This window comes from Malania oleifera, chromosome 13 (genome assembly GCF_029873635.1).
Source record: "Malania oleifera isolate guangnan ecotype guangnan chromosome 13, ASM2987363v1, whole genome shotgun sequence".
NCBI classification, from domain to species: Eukaryota; Viridiplantae; Streptophyta; class Magnoliopsida; order Santalales; family Ximeniaceae; genus Malania; species Malania oleifera.
In genome coordinates, this window is record NC_080429.1 from 78,852,501 (window position 1) to 78,870,074 (window position 17,574).

At 40.4% G+C, this 17,574-nt stretch overlaps 1 protein-coding gene across 5 annotated transcripts in view; it reads right to left on the reverse strand.

Annotated features, from left to right (window-relative positions):
* Positions 1–17,574, reverse strand: part of LOC131146110 (protein MIS12 homolog) — a 38,098-nt gene that overhangs the window by 6,658 nt on the left and 13,866 nt on the right. For 3 of the 5 annotated variants that reach the window (XM_058095457.1, XM_058095458.1, XM_058095456.1), the window contains 3 exons: positions 12,910–12,975; positions 1,417–1,512; positions 1,174–1,312 (listed from right to left, as the gene is read on the reverse strand). In XM_058095457.1, the coding sequence (XP_057951440.1) occupies positions 1,174–1,312; positions 1,417–1,512; positions 12,910–12,975 (301 nt within the window). The remainder of the gene's footprint in view (positions 1–1,173; positions 1,313–1,416; positions 1,513–12,909; positions 12,976–17,574) is intronic. The other 2 variants (XM_058095460.1, XM_058095459.1) reach the window with 1 other exon arrangement.

The following is a 17,574-nucleotide window of genomic DNA, read 5'->3' on the forward strand; positions in this document are numbered from 1 at the left end:
ACCCAATACATTCAATAAAAGAATCAAATTGCTGGTCGCTCTTTGATTCTCATTGCCACTTCATGAGTCAAGTAATTGATAATAATAGTAAAAGTCTGACACAAGGATGGATAACTCAATGAGCTCTTTTTAACATAATATTATTAAATATATACCAATTTTATTTTTTTCCCAAATTTCACTCAAGCTATTATTAAGGAATACAAAACCATAATCATGAAAGATGTGCAGCTATCTTTTAATTTTTCCAATTTTATTCTCTAAGAAAATTAACATATATCATGAATAAATTGTTGCCCTGTTATTTTTAGCAATGTGCTTCAATGATTAATAGCTCTTGCTTGTAGTTGAACATCATCAATCATTTTATCTTTTTTAATGACTTGAAGTCAATGCTTTTGATAAAAAGGATCAAGTGAAAGTACAGAATGAGTGAATGACACCAAGGACTCACCAAAGTAGGCTTACTTTGGCTTACACTCTCTAGATTTTTTGTTAGAATACACGCGCGCGCATATTCAAGTTGCACCTTATCTGAATTTAAGCATGAACTACTTCAAACCATCAACCAACCAAAACAAATTAAAACAACAGGATGAGGGAAAACTTTGGAAACTTCAAAGCCTTGTTTCAATGAGCAAAATGCTCTCTTAAGTTATTATAGTTTAGAAATGCATTGCGCGTTCCAAAGAGATAATTGGAATTGGCAAATCTTTTTGTACTAATGGTGTCTGAGAAAGAAAAAGAGATGGGAAGAAACCATTTGAGCAAGGGATTAAAAAGGAATAATAGAGAGTATGCAAGGGCATAAATAGATTAGAAAATAGAATTACATATCTGGAAACTCTTCCACATATCAATAGATTTCAATAGTAAACACATTACATCATATGCTTAAACATAGGGATAGGAACAACAAAAGCTATCAAAACATAGCGAGTTTATAAATAATTTCACTGCCCCCCAGTGCACAGAGAGGGGGATGATGAAAGGAGAAAATACATTGGAAATTGGAACAAACAGACACCAAAAAAACTAAATCCTATGACCTTTAATTTAATCATTTCCTGAAGTAGAGGGCTTGTTCCTTAAATATTTCAAACCAACATTAGCTAAAGCACTTGCCCAAGTGCATTTAAAATACCAAAAAGAAAATCTCTATATTTTATTTACCTTGTAACATCTCATGAGAGGGGTTTTGTTCATACAACTGTAATTCCTCATTGATGGAGGCATCACAGTGATTGCTTATAATAGATTGTTTTTCTAATGCTTGAAGTTCACAGTCGAGCTCTGCAGATTCCTTTCCAACCTGAGTAGAAAATTTCCATTTGGAGGGAAATTAATGTGGAAATAAAAAAATAAAAAAAACAAACAGCTAAAAAGAAAAGAATTGGCAGAGTTTGTTTATGTTACCATGGAAAGCTTGTCCCTCAAGGAATCCAATTGCGCATCCAGCTCTGGGTCACAAAAGGCATCTTGATCTATTGAACTGTCACCGGGAGATTCATTCTAGAGACATTTTAAAAAGTTTTTTAATACAAAATTTAATATAAAAAGATAATATCAAGAAAAGAACATTTATTCACAGTAAGTCACCAGCATTGCATTATTTCTCAGAGACATTTTACATAAATTCAACTTATTAATACCATTTGCTGATAGCAAAGCATGAGATGCCTTACCAAACTTCCCAACTCTTATTGCATACCCAATCTTCCATATGTTTGTTGTCCTTTCTTAAACTATGTACCAGCCCCCAAAATTTGCTGAATGGTGAAGAAGCCAATTACTATTTTCTTTTTAATTTTAAAGTCCAAACCAACCTATCACAATTTCTGTTAAATATTTTAGTTGAAAATGAAGTCCACAGGGCAACAAGACAATGTATTTGAACGTCAACAACTTAGCACAGGAAGCCAATATTTTTTTTTTTTTTTTGAAATAGAAGAATTATTAAGAAGGTAAAATAGAGTACAAACGAGGAGAACAAGAACACCTTCAAAAGGGGGAAAAATACGTACAGACAACCCTTCAATTAATTCCTTTGCAAATCCTTCAAAGAGAATGTAAAATAGAATGAAAAGCAAGGAAGACAACCCCATTTCCAGCCAAGTGCCTTGGCAGGACTTAGTCTTAAAAAAGTCAGGATTATTTGAATATCTCAGAGGAGTTTAATGATAACGACACTAAATTTGGATGGAGGATTTTGATAATTATTTGATATTGTATATAGAATTACAAGCTCAGAGTACACATGACTTCAAAGTGGGCATTGGTTCAGCTGAAACAAAGCTAGCCAAGCCAGGCCCACAACAAAACCTACAGCCAAAGAATACACCAAGCTCATCCTAATGGACATTACCCAAAATAGGCAAAGCTCAAGTCACCCGAACTTTGGGTAAATCTCAAGCCAAACCCCTGCCATAACTCTGTATCCCAACTCACCCATCTGCAAGCTTCATGTCACCTCAAAGTATCTAAAGATTACACCAGGTAATTCCCATTCTTCTTAATTTCCTTCTTAATTTTTGCTGGGGATAACTTGATGATTGTCAAAACTGCATGAATAACATCTTATTATGCAATTGGCACTGCTTTGGTTCTTTGGTGGACAAATTTGGACTGAATGTTAACAGAGACTTCTCATTGTTGCTAAAGTCTCCAGTATCATAAAATAAAAATAAAAAAATAAAAAATGGCTTTTGGAGTTGACCAAGAAACTAATCAGCTTCTGTTGTTGAAATTTGAGACTGTCTGAACTTCTTGCCTAGACGAAGCTAAGCTTCTGTGAACGGTTTCTTATAATAACTCGTTTAGCTTTGCAGCCTGGAACTTGACCAAGAAAAGCACCCTATAGTGGTCTGGTACTCTGCTGTTTGGTCCAAGGAATCTATACCAAGATCCTCTTTTGAAGCCTGGATTGCTTCTTGGAACAGGTTGGAGTACCCTGGATAGGATCTCAGCCTGGGGAGAGCACTCCTCTCTCTTCCATTTTTGTCATCATCTACTGAGAGTAGAACGCATCTTTCCTTTGAATGCAATCTGATAGGAACAATCTACAGGAAGGTTTCTTCAGCCCTGAAAATTTCCAATATGAATTACCTTTGGGAAGATTAACTTCTTAGACTTTCTGGTTAGGGAAACAGCAATCTGCAACTATAAGCAAACTTTCTCGGGCAACCAGTATCTACCATGTTTGGGGAGCTGGAGAGTCTAATTTTTGAGCCCCCTGCAGCCAGTCCTCAAGCTATTCTTTATAAGATTGTTGCTGATGTCAATAGTAGAGATGATGGTGTCAGGAAGTTCGCAAATTTCTTTTGATCTCCTTTGTTGGCTATTCGTAGTATGTTGTCTCCCCTTGTGCCAACAAAAGGACAGTTGGAGACCAAAGAGCCTTCAACAGGGCTTTCTATATCTAGTTATCTACTCTCTCCAGATGCCTAAACGGGCCTCACTGATGAAACAAAACAGGTAAAAGGTAAGTCTTTAGTCCGTCCCCTATCAAAAAGTGGGAAACATCTCGCCATCAGTTATCTGAATCGCATAGGTGATAACACCAGAGGAGCCATTCGGTGACATAAGGAAGGAACATGAGGAGGTCTATACCTACAAATCTACTTATACATGTCCAGAATTAGACCCCTTTCTTATCATTCATAAGATCTTAATTAACATAAACTCTTTGCCATTCACATATTGAAAGCAATGTCTAGTCTACATTTATTCAATGTAATAGACACCATTTAGTCACATTATTGTTCGGTCGGAAACCCGTGGAACTCATACTAGGAAACACAGATAAGTACAATATTTTAATAAAAATCAACAAGCAAGCGCCCAATACTGCAGCCATAAACTCATCAGGACTCCCATTAAGATGATGAATCAGTGCTCCATCTTAATGTCAATTCGCCTTTGTTCAGGAACCAGAACAAACCAAATTACAGTACTCATCAGTATGACACTCAATTAATCATGTCCAAAGGTTATAAATTCCATAATTTTCTTGTGAGTAGCCATAATTTTCTTAAGATTATCCCATTCATGAAGCCAGGAGTACCAGGAGTCTTATCAACACTGACCTCCTAACTAATATTAGCAGGTGAAAAGCCCTTTCAGAAAATCCCACAATTCTTAATAATGAGACAAACAACAACATCCAAATAAAACTTCTAATGGAGCTTGATTACCAAAACTTCCTTTCATCAACAATAACAAATCAGCTTCACGAACAACAGCTCCTTCAACAATCACAAAATGTTAATGCTAACTCAAACTGGTGACTAATTGACAAGTAAGTCTCATACCAGCTGATTGCAAACTAGGCTTAAGAAACCTTGGACCATACTTGGTCATATAAAATTCTCATGTGATTAATTACCACCCACAGTTCATATCAACTGTGCGAGAAGTTTTTTCTACAGAAATAAATCATGAAAATTTGCTGCTAGTCACAGAAAACTCATGTGATTAATTACCACCTAGAGTTCTCCACCCTATCACTGTGCACGAAGTTTTTCTACATAAATAAATCATGAAATTTTGCTTCATCCATTAATGGCAATCAAGATAAACCCTCAAGTCATTCACGGAAAGAAACTGTCCTCACTAAAGTCCCAGGTTTTCAAGGGAAATAAGTCAAATAACACAAATGCAAGCCCTGAGAGTAGCCACTTCAATGTTGAAGGTTAGGACTGTGTCCAAGTCACCCCTCCAATGACCCCAATTGACTGCAACTGATGGCAGCAGGATCAATTGAGGGCAAGAGGTCCAGCCAATTAATAAATTTGAAATTCAATGATTGAATAAATTCTCTCATAAGGGGAAAACAGTGGTTACTGCTTTTGAAGAAACATGTTTCTCAATTGGGATATCTACCAAAGATATAGGTACTTGAGCTCACTGCAAATGTTCAGTAGTTGTTCCAAAAAACTGATAACCAACTCAAGCTTCCAGATAAACAAAAATCTGGGCATTAAACAAATCCAAACTATTGTGTGGTTTCAAACATGATGTGCTTCGGAAACTGTATGTAGGGATTCTTGAAAGGTTGGATAGAGCTTGTATTGTACATAAGTAACTGATGATCTAGAGAGGGTATGGGGAGGAGAAGTAGGCAGTAGGAAATCCCTAGGATGCTAAAGAATGAGAGATGGCAAGTAAAGGAACCATCCCGAGCCAGAGAAGGTCCAAGGTTGGGGAGATTCCTCACTCTCTCTCCCTCTCTCTCTCTCACACACACACACACACACAAAAACACAAACACAGAGAATAATTGCTCAAGTGCCAAAAAAGAACCCAACTCAAGCACATGGAGATACATAAAGGAGAAGAAAATGTTTTGGAGTTATCTTCCAATAACTAAATGCCATGTTGAGTCTTGATCATTGAGCAGGAGATGAATTGTTGATTCAACAGGGTGGCAGTATATGTTCAAGGTAAAAGAGTATACGAGGAATGCATGTCATATGACACATGAGGAATGTTTAGGCATCCTAAGAAGAGGTTAAGGGGTTTGAGACCCCATGTAACGAAGCTTAGTTTAAGCCAACCAAGCGAAGACTATCTGGAACATCCCTAAGAAGGATTGGTTTGGCCTTGCCACATGTAGAAACCCGAACCCAAAAAATAAAGGAAATCAATAAGAAAGAAGAAAGGAAATTTTAAAAAGGGAAAACAGTAGGACTCGTCAACGAATCCCCTGTTTTCATCGACGAGTGGCCTTCTGTGTCTCATCAACAAAGTTCAGGCGTCGTCGACGAGGAAGTACCAAGAGGAATTTCAGGCATAAGGATCGTCGACGAACCCCTTCTCTCATCGACGAACGCCCTTCTGCAACTCGTCGACAAAGGCTCTAGTTCGTCGACGAGTTTGGCCAAGTCAACAACCTATAAATATGATTTTTCATTTTTTCTTCATTAAGAAATCAGATATTTCTTTCTCTCTCTCTCTCTAAACCGACGTCCCTCACCTTCTCTCTACGATAGTCCGCCGTTAGTTGCCCAAATCGACGATCGGAAGTTACCACGAGGATCTGGGGGAAATTCTCTACAAGTCTAGCTGAGCAAATTTTTGAGCAGGGTCTTTCCGGGCATCACCCCAAAGTTGAGGGTTTTTGGGCTCTGTATCGCTGTAGGGGGGGATTTAGGAGCGTTTTGGGAACTCTCTCAGTAAATAGGTAAGGGGATTAAGTTAAGTCAAGAGTTTATTAAAGTTGAACCGATTAAAATGCTATATATGTATATTTATGTTTTCAGTTGTTATTTCGAAAACCAACCATTCAAAATGGATTTTCAAACCTAGGATATATGACATGGTATTTTGAGTAAAAATGAACGGTGAAAAGTTTGGTTTGACATTATAAACATGATATATTGTATATTGAAATTGTGTGGCAGATGAATACTATTTTGAGGTTATTGTATAATCGACTTTGTGAATGTTTGCGAAATATTGAAACTGTTTGTGAAATATACAGGGATTTGATATAGCGGCTGTGAGCCGAGTTTTATATGACAGAGGAGGGCCGGGAATTGAAATAGCGGCTGTGAGCTGGGTTTTATATGACGTTTGAGGGCTGAGTTTTATAATATGACAAGTTCTATACAAAATGAGTTTGAAATACAATTTTCTTACTTAAATTGCATGATATGCTTTAGGAACTCTGAGGACCAGTTATGTTATGAGCATGGTACCGTTGCTAAAGATTCAGTATTTGACCATGTGCGCCCACACTGTTCTGGATAGAAGTGTAGGGTGGTTTCAGCCGATTAGCTTCAATAGAGGGTGTACCTTCCTTGGAAGTCCGGATCAAGAAGTGGTAAGGCAATTGGACCCGCAAGCAAGTTGCGGATGCCTGAAGTCATAGTTAGTGGCAGATGGATGATTTGACTTTGTCTGGGTTGATCCCCCAGGGCTTAGTCCAACCTTCGGGCCACACAACCCGTACCATGGGAGAAGTAAATGGTGTTTAGTCTCAGGGAATATTTTTTATGCATATCTGTAGATTTATGTAAATGACGTTACTTATTTACTGAACTGTTTATACTATGGAAATAAGACGAGTATTTTCAACTATGTAAAGTGAGTACAATGTAAAATAGTTATTTTCGGTTAAATGGAGGATGAATGTTTTCTGTAAACACTAAATGCATGCTGACCACACACTGGTGTTAACTTAATCTTCCTTGTTGAGAAGTGTCTCACCCCAATATAGAAATTATCTTTTCAGGACCATCTCAAGGTCGAGTTTAGCGAACTCCGGGGCGGGGTGATAGCCAGTTAGTTTTTGTGAGTGCCAGTAAGAACTCTACTGTATTTAAGTTGGGTTTGAAGCCCTTAAGTATGTAATATGGGTGTATGGACTGAGTTAGTTTTTGGTATTGTATTACAGTTTGTATTATGAGCATCGGGAGAGTCTAATTTATATTAGGTAATGGATGTTGGAGAATGTTTTATTTATTTCCGCTGCAATTATATAATGTATATGGTATCAGGTACACAGACGTCACTAAAGTAGCACCCCGAGCCCACGTGGCGGGTCAGGGCGTTACAAGTGGTATCAAAACCTAGGTTTGCTAGGTTCAGCAGACTTGGAGGATTAATGATTACTAGAGTATAAGTTGAGATAGGAAGGGGTAGATTAGGCAAGTTTTGGTCTGGAAGCTTAGAGACAATAATCCTTCGACAGTCTTCTGTGTTTTTCCTGGAATGACGATTTCAGGAAAACCATGGTAAATCCATCGATAGTTTCGTTTCTGGGTTGAGAAACTGAAACTTGGAAATTTAAAGGGAACATTAGGTTGGTTGAGTATATGCGTAGTGCCAGTGTTATGGATAGAGGCCGGTACCTTGATGGCTTTGTAGCAAAATTGTGTAAATGATCCCTTTAATTGCAAACTCACATGTTATATTATTTTGTCATTCCATACTTGCATCAACCATGATAAATGTGGAATTTCTAAGTCGGTTTCTATCCTATCTTTAGGATGGATTCCAAGGGAAAGGATATCATGGTTGGAGGGGATAATCACGTGGATACCTCCAGTGAAGATGACGTCGAAGCCTCGGCAGTGCTGCACAGTATAGCACGACAGGCTAGGAAGGAAATCTGGAGGAATTCCTAAGCAGGATCAGCTATCGGCTAATAGAGGCTGCATGTTCCAGCAATTTACCCGGATGAATCCGCCGGCGTTTCCAGGAGGAGAGAACCCGATTGCAGCTAAAGATTGGGTTCAAGAGATGGAGGAGTTGTTAGGTGTACTGGAGTGCCCAGAGGAACAAAAGGTGTGGTTTGCCACCTTTAAATTGATGGGGGAAGCAAAGAGATGGTGGAGATCGGCAAAGCTGGTGGAGGAACAGCGCCCAGGGCATGCATCTATTACCTAGAGCCGTTTCAGGAAGGGTTTCTTCGACAGATACTTCCCTATTGCCACCCGAGAGGCGAAGGCAGAAGAGTTCTTGCATCTGACCCTAGGGCCCATGACCGTGCAGCAGTATGCATCCAAGTTTGTGGAACTATCTTGTTTCGCTCCGCACATGGTCCCAGACGAGTCAAAGAAAACTCGGATGTTTGAGAGAGGTCTAAGGCAGGGTGTACAATCACAAGTAGTGGCGTTATTGACTCGGAGTTTCTCTGAGCCGATAGACAGGGTCATGGCAGTCGAGACTAGTATTCAGGAGTGGGAGAGAGCAGCAAACCAGAAGAAGAGGCCCTTGCCTAAGGGGTTTCAGTCTAGCACTAGCCAGAGTTCATGGAGGCGGCTTGGTAATTTTACGGGCCAGCAATAGGATATGGGATCTCGAGCCCTTCCAGGGAATTCTTAGCATTCTACCTGTCCCAGGTGCCATAAGAGGCATTGGGGCAAGTGCAGGATTGGATCAGCTAGCTATTATCAGTGCAGTAGGGGGAGGACATTAGGCGCGGGACTGTCATGCAACATTGAATTCACACCTCCACAGCATCAGTATGGGAGAGGTAACCAGGCACCACGAGGTGGTCACCAAAGGGGCACCTTCCAGGCATGGGTGTATTCTATGACTCCAGGTGACGCCGAGCACACAGGAGATGTAGTTACAGGTAACATTTATGTGCTTTCAAATAAAGCTATTGTGTTATTTGACTCAGGTGTGACACACTCATTTGTATCTCAGGGATTCATTAAACTGAACAGAGTAGAAACACAACCGTTAGATGCCGAGTTAGTTGTGATCACACCGACAAGGTCAGTGGTGGTGTGTAACAAGGTGATCAGGGATCACCCAGTGGAGATTCAGGGGAGAAGGCTACCTGCTAGTCTAATCGTTTTCGATATGCATGGATTCGATATTATTTTGGGGGTGGATTGGCTAGCATCCAGTTATGCGAGTATCGACTGTCACAGGAAGGAGGTAGTGTTCAAACCCCCAGGGGAGCAGAAATTCAAATTCATCGGATCGAGTGTGCACTCTGCACCACAGATCCTTTCAGCGATGTAAGCGAGAAGGTTACTTCTGGAGGGTTGCTAGGGGTACCTTGCATATGTGAAGAAGCACCAAAGGAATGACTAAAACTGGAGGATATCCCAGTGATAAGGGTGTTCTCGAATGTGTTTCTTGAGGACTTACCGGGATTGCCTCCGAATCATGAGGTGGAATTCACCATTAAGTTAACTCCAGGGATGGCGCCAATTTCTAAGGCTCCATACTGAATGGCTCCGGCTGAACTAAAGGAGTTGAAGGAGCAGCTACAGGAACTTCTTATAAGCAGAAGCTATTGAATCTTTTCTACATTAATTTGTTCATATGTACATCCCAATATATAAAACGATTACCTATTCTAAACAAGGAAACAATTCCCTTACTGAATAATATCAAATCCCCCATATTTACCCACTTTCTTAATTTGTGTATTATTTACAATGATACTTGGGATTGGGATTTTAACGCTTCCCCTCAAGTTGGATCATAAATATTAATCATCTCCAACTTGCTAATAAGATTATCAAAGCTCTGTCGTCCCAACCCTTTAGTGAGAATATCTGCAGTTTGTTCCTTGGTTGGTACATAAGTCATACATATAATTCCTTCTTCAATTTTCACTTTAATAAAGTGTCTGTCCACTTTCACATGTTTAGTCCTGTCGTGTTGAACTAGATTGAGAGAGATGCTGATAGCTGCCTTATTGTCACTGTAGAGTTTGATAGGAAAGTTCATCGGGATCTGTAATTCCTCCAAGAGTTTTCGTAACCACAATCCTTCACATGTCCCTTGAGCAACTATCCTGAATTCAGCTTCAGCACTACTACGAGCCACCACATTTTGTTTTTTGCTTCTCCAAGTTACTAGGTTTCCCCAGACGAATGTACAATAACCTGTGGTGGACCTTCTATCTTCCACTGATCCTGCCCAATCTGCATCTGTAAAGATCTCTACTCCCTTGCTTTCACATTTCTTAAAGAAGAGTCCTCTTCTGAGGGATCCCTTGAGATATCTAAGGATCTTGTATACAACATCTAAGTGGACTTCTTTTGGTGAATGCATGTGTTGACTTACTACACTGACTGCAAATGCAATATCTGGTCTAGTATGTGATAGGTAGATTAGCTTGCCAACCAATCTCTGATACCTCTCCTTTTCTACTGGTTTTCCACAGTCTTCAACCCTTGTTACTGTTTCCATCAGCGTTTCGCTGGGTTTGCATCCCAGCATACCAGTTTCAACTAGGAGGTCAGTAACATACTTTCGCTGAGAAACACTAATTCCCTTTTTCGTTCTCGCCACTTCCAAGCCCAAAAAATACCGCATCTGTCCCAAGTCTTTAATTTCAAATTCAGCAGCCAAAACTTTCTTCAATCTCTCCATTTCTACAGTATCATCACTAGTAAGGATTATATCATCAACATACACTAGTAGAATTGTTCTCTTACCTACTTCAGACTGTTGGAAGAACAGTGTATGGTCTGATTGCCCTTGTTGATAACCTTGATTCTTTAGTACTTTTGCGAATCTGTCGAACCATGCTCTAGGAGATTGTTTGAGGCCATATAAGGATTTCTGGAGTTTACACACTCTGTTTTCTTCACCTGTTTCACTGAATCCTGGTGGTATAGTCACGTATACTTCCTCTTCTAATTCTCCATTTAAGAAAGCATTTTTAATATCAAGTTGTTGTAGTGGCCAATCTAAATTGGCTACTAAGGACAAGAGAACCCGAACTGTATTTAAGTTTGCCACTGGTGCAAATGTTTCAGTATAGTCAATGTCGTAAGTCTGTGTAAAATCTTTTGCAACAAGTCTGGCTTTATATCTTTCAATTGTACCATCAGATTTATATTTCACTGTGAAGACTCATTTATAGCCCACTGGCTTCTTCCCTTTCGGTAGATTTGTCAACTTCCAAGTTCCATTTTTTTCTAGGGCTCGCATTTCTTCCATGACTGCCTCTCTCCATTTCGGTATTTCTAGAGCTTCCTGAATGTTCTTTGGCATTTTCATCCTGTCAAGGTTAGAGACAAACGCACGATATCCTGTAGACAAACTTTTATAAGACATGTATTTAGACCAAGGGTATTGAGTACATGACCTGGTTTGTTTTTTGATTGCAATAGGTAAATTGATATCATCAGGTGCAGGATTATCAGAGGAAGACTCAATTACCAAATTGGGATTGGGCATGGGCTCATGGTTATTCGGAGCCATCACCGGTTCCAACGCTCTTGGTGCCTCAGGTATGAAATTCTCCCTATCCTTTGTTTTCAGCTTTCTTGAGAAAACGAGTATGTCTGCGTTGTTTTGCTCTCCTGTATCTCCCCCTGAGGGTAAGTGTTCTATTGTGTTTGGCAAGTCAGGAAGTAATGCAATGGAAGGCTCGATAGATGGGTCAGGGAATGGAGTAACCAGAGGGAATGACGCAGATTCAGTAGTAAAGAGGTCAAAGAACCGATCTTCACTCCATTTGTCCCCTTGAAGAGAGGGCTTTGGGAAATAAGGAGTAGTTTCAAAGAAAGTGACATCAAGACTAACAAACAGTCGTTTTGAGACCGGATCATAGCATTTGTAGCCTTTCTGGGTAGGCGAATAACCAAGGAAGACACATTTAATGGTACGAGGATCCAATTTATCGCGATGGTGTGCATGAACATGAACAAAAGCAATACAACCAAAGATTTTCAGCGGGAGACTAAAGGGGAGTCGAGAGGAAGGAAAGTGTTCCTGGAATTTTTGAAGAGGGGTGACAAATGAAAGTGCTCAACTCGGCGTTCGATTAATGAGATGTATGGCTGTTAAGATGGCATCACCCTAAAAATAATGTTTCATATTGGTAGTAAACATTAATGTCCGGGCTACTTCAAGTATATGTCTATTTTTTCGTTCAACAACCTCATTTTGTTGAGGGGTATCCACACAAGAACTTTGATGAACAATCCCATTTTCTTGAAGATAAGTGCCCAGGATAGTATTAAAAAATTTCGTACCATTATCAATATGTAAAATTTGATTATGAGTCTGGAACTGTGTATGAATCATGGAATGGAAACTGATGAAAATGAAGCGGACTTCAATTTTTTCTTTCAGTAAGTAGACCCAACAAAGACGAATATGGTCATCAATAAAGGTAACAAACCATTTTGTATTGGTGCGATTGAGGGAACGTGAGGGACCCCACACATCACTGTGAAACATAGTAAATGGGCGAGATGGTTTGTATATGGATGATGGAAAAGAAGTACGACAATGTTTGGCAAGCTCACACACTTCACATTGAAACTCAGAAGCCATTTTATTTGAACAAATAGAAGGAAACAAACGTTTTAAATATTGGAAATTGGGATGACCCATCCTTGAATGCCATAACAAAAGTTCACTATTTCTAGAAGAAGATGCAAAATCACAAATTGCAGTATTACATAGTTCACTCAAACTTGCCTCCTCAAAGTAGTAAAGTCCCTTATATGCTTTAGCAGTGCCAATCATCTTCTCCGGTGATAGGTCCTGAAAAACACAATAAGAGGAAACAAATTTAGCCGAACAATTTGAGTCTTTTGTTAACTGACTGATGGAAAACAGATTGCAAGATAACTTGGAGACATGTAGAACAAATTGTAAAGTTATAGAATCAGATATGCGAATACTTCCTTTTCCAGCAACTGGTGAGAGAGAGCCATCTGCAATTTTTACCCTCAAATTCCCGACATATGATGAGTAGGATGAAAAACATAGATAAGACCCAGTCATATGATCGGATGCACCCGAATCAATTATCCATGGAGATTTGTAACAGGATGTAGTATTTAAAGCTAACAGATAATTACCTCGGTGAGCCAGGGAACCAGAGGAAGACTGACCCAATGTTTGAATTGACGAAATCATTTTATATAGCTGATCCAATTGTTCAGGACTGAATGCAATACTGGGAGAGGTATTGGTATCTCCCTGTAATCTTTCAGTTGATCCGTCAATGCTGGCCTAGTACCCACAATTTTTTTGGTATTGTCTCGACTTCCAGTTTGCCCGTTTTCCATGAATCTCCTAGCAGGTATTTTTTAAATGACCTGTTTTTTGGCAATGTCCGCACCATAATATACCTTTTTGTGGTCGTTTTGATACAAGAGCCGAGACATCTGGCCCAGCATGTCCAGTGTGCTCATCTATTTTTTGGGCGGATACGGGTACAGGAAGGTCCAGCCCAGCAGGTTCATTTTGAGGCCTTAGCATCACACGCCTCCTGTTCTCCTCCCTCCTAACCTCTACGAAGACCTCTCGAGTTGAAGGAAGAGGTCGCCGGCCAAGGATCCGTCCCCTCACGTCGTCGAGCTCTCGGTTCAGGCCGGCAAGGAACTCAAAGACCCTCTCGTTTTCGAGCCTCCTTCGGTATCGTGTACTGTCGCCGGAGCACTCCCACTCCTCGTTGATGCTCAGATCGAGCTTGACGAACCAAGTTGTGACCATGGAGTTTTCGAACCTCCATCTTTGCAAGGCTACAACGTCAGTAGGGTCTGGTTTCCTCCGTTCACCGATAAGATAACCTAGCTTCCCTTTTCCCTCAATCACCAATTTCATGGATTGAGCCCACTCACGGAAATTTTTTCCGTTTAATTTTTCCAAGGAGAGTGGAAAGGTTGTGTTATCTAGCCCATTCGAACCCCCAACGGATGTGGCCTCTAAGTCACCATTGATATTTGCAGAAGAGGTAAAGCCTCTGTTGTTAACGGTGTTGTTGGCCATCGTTTAGCTAAGGTTGAGAAACCCTAACTCTGATACCATATAAGCAAAAGCTATTGAATCTTTTCTACATTACTTTGTTCATATGTACATCCCAATATATAATACGATTACCTATTCTAAACAAGGAAACAATTCCCTTACTGAATAATATCAAATCCCCCATATTTACCCACTTTCCTAATTTGTGTATTATTTATGATACTTGGGATTGGGATTTTAACACTTCTGGACAAGGGTTTTATCAAACCGAGTGTATCACACTGGGGAGCGCCAGTGTTTTTTGTGAAGAAGAAGGATGGGTCAATGAAGATGTACATTGATTACAGGGAAATTAATAAGGTGACAGTGAAAAACAAGTACCCGTTACCTCGTATTGATGATCTATTTGACCAGCTAAAGGGCACTCAGGTTTTCTCTAAGATCGATCTGCGATCTGAGTATCATCAGTTGAAGGTGAAATCAAGGGATGTATCGAAGACTGCCTTCCAGACCTAGTATGACCATTATGAGTTTTTGGTTATGTCGTTCGGTTTGACGAATGCGCCTGTAGCATTCATGGACCTAATGAACAGGGTGTTCCACGAGTACTTAGATTAGTTCGTGGTGGTGTTCATCGATGACATCCTGGCTTATTTGAGGAGTCCTGCAGAGCATGAAGCTCATTTGAGGCTAGTACTTCAAGTACTCAGAGAGAAGAGGTTATATGCTAAATTTAAGAAATGCGAGTTCTGCCTGAAACAAGTGGCATTTCTGGGACACATAGTGTCCAGGGAAGGAATTTTAGTGGACCCAAGCAAAGTAGAGGCAGTAGTTGATTGGGCAACACCAAAGAATGTGCATGAGATTAGAAGTTTCTTGGATCTGGCAGGGTACTATCGCCAATTCGTCGAAGGTTTCTCCAGGCTATCGGTCCTTTGACACAGGTTATGAGGAAAGACGGTAAGTTTGAGTGGATTAAGAAGTGCGAGCAGAGTTTTCAGGAATTGAAGCAACGACTAGTCACTGCTCCAGTGTTGACCATTCCACCAGGGTATGGTGGATTTGTAATCTACAGTGACTGTGTCTTCATGCAGCAGGGAAAAGTTATTGCGTACGCTTCTCGCTAACTCAAGGAGTACGAAAAGAACTATCCTACGCACGACATGATATTGGCAGCAGTAGTGTATGCGTTAAAGATCTGGAGGCACTACCTATACGGTGAAAAGTGCGAGATCTTCACTGATCATAAGAGTCTTTAATACTTTTTCACTCAGAAAGAATTGAATATGAGGCAGAGGAGATGGATGAAGTTGATAAAGAACTACAACTGTACAATTAGTTACCGCCCAGAAAAAGCTAATGTGGTAGCTGATGCTTTAAGTCGGAAGTCGATGGGTGCGTCAGTTTCAGCGGTTGTGGCACAACATCAGATCAAGATGGACCTGAAGAGGTTGGGTGTAGACATAGTGGACGGGGATTCACAGGCGATCATGGCCAGTCTAATTATTCAGCTAACCTTACAGGAGAAAATTAAAGCCACTCAGACAAAAGATGAGCTAATCGAAATTATGGAGAAAGTACGAAGTGAGCAGCAACCAGACTTCAATATTTCAGAGGATGGAGCTCTTAGATTTCACGCCAGGTTGTGTATGCCTAAACGACGCAGGGATTAAGAGGACTATTCAAGAGGAGGCTCATCGCTCTCTCTATACTGTTCATCGTGGAAGTACGAAGATGTATAGGGATTTGCGAGAATCATTCTGGTGGAGTAACATGAAAAGGAAGATTGCCAGATTCGTGGAACAGTGTCTGATATGTCAGCACGTAAAAGTAGAACACCAGAGGCCAGCGGGACCACTTTAGCCACTTGATATTCCTAAGTGGAAGTAGGAGCATATCTCGATGGACTTTGTGTTGGGGTTGCCTTCGACGGTGCATGGGCAGAATGCTATTTGGGTTATTGTGGATCGGCTGACGAAGACTGCACACTTCGTCCCGATCAGAATCAGTTACTCTATGAATAGGCTGGCAGAGCTTTATGTGCAGGAGATTGTACGACTTCATGGCGTCCCGATTTCCATTGTTTCAGATCGAGATTCACGTTTCACTTCTCGGTTCTAGAAGAGTTTGCAGGACGCTTTGAGATCTCAACTCACTTTCAATACTGCGTTTCACCCGCAGATGGATGGACAATCCAAGATGACCATTCAGATTCTAGAGGATATGTTGCGGGCGTGTGTGCTGGATTTTTGGGGTAGTTGGATCCGGTATCTACCGCTCGTTGAGTTTGCGTATAATAATAGTTATCAGACCAGTATCGAGATAGCACCATATAAGGCTTTGAATGGTCGCCAGTGCCAATCTCTGTTGTACTAGGATGAGGTAGGCGAGCGGCAGATTTTGGGAGCGAAATTAGTTCAACAAACCTCTACAAAGGTCGAGCTTATTAGGGAGAGGATTAAAGCAACACAGAGTCGGCAGAAGAGTTATTCGGATACTCGCCGACGAGAGCTGGAGTTTGAGATTGGTGACATGATATTTTTGAGGATTGCTCCGATGAAAAAGGTGATGAGGTTTGGGAGGAAAGGCAAGTTGAGCCCCCAGTACATTGGACCATTTGAGATCTTGAAAAGGATTGGTTCAGTGCCTATCGAGTGGCGTTACCCCCAACATTGTCTAGAGTTCATAATGTTTTCCACGTATCAGTGTTAAGGAAGTACGTGTCAGATCCTTCGCACATGATAAGTTATGAGCCTTTGGAGATTGGGGATGCTCTAGCATACAAGGAGGTACCAATTCAGATTCTGGATCAAAAAATATAGGAACTGCGTACTAAGAATATATCGTTAGTGAAGGTACTATGGCGTAATCATGCTATTGAGGAGGCTTCTTGGGAGTTAGAGACAGAAATACGCCATAAATACCCACAGCTTTTTAGAGAGGTTTAACTCCAAACAGACCAGTACGGTTGCACAGGTAAGTGTTAGTTTTATTTGCAGGTCAAGTAAAGTAGGTGTTAAGTTGTTAGTTGTTTACGATTTTGTATAAGGATGGTCTTTGGAAGAGTTTTGTATGATATTGTAATCTCAAGAGACATTACGTGTAACCACAGTATTCCTCTGCCATAAGTGAGGGTATTTAATAAACTTGGGACGGGCCGCTATGAGAATGGCTACCGACTTTTCGATAGAAAGGGATTGCAAATTAAGATTATGATCGGTATCAGTTAGCAATTTCAAGGACGAAATTTTTTTAAGGAGGGGAGATTGTAGAAACCCAAACCCAGAAAACAAAGGAAATAAATAAGAAAGAAGAAAGGAAATTTTAAAAAAGGAAAACAGTAGGACTCGTCGATGAATCCCTTGTTTTCATCAATGAGTGGGCCTT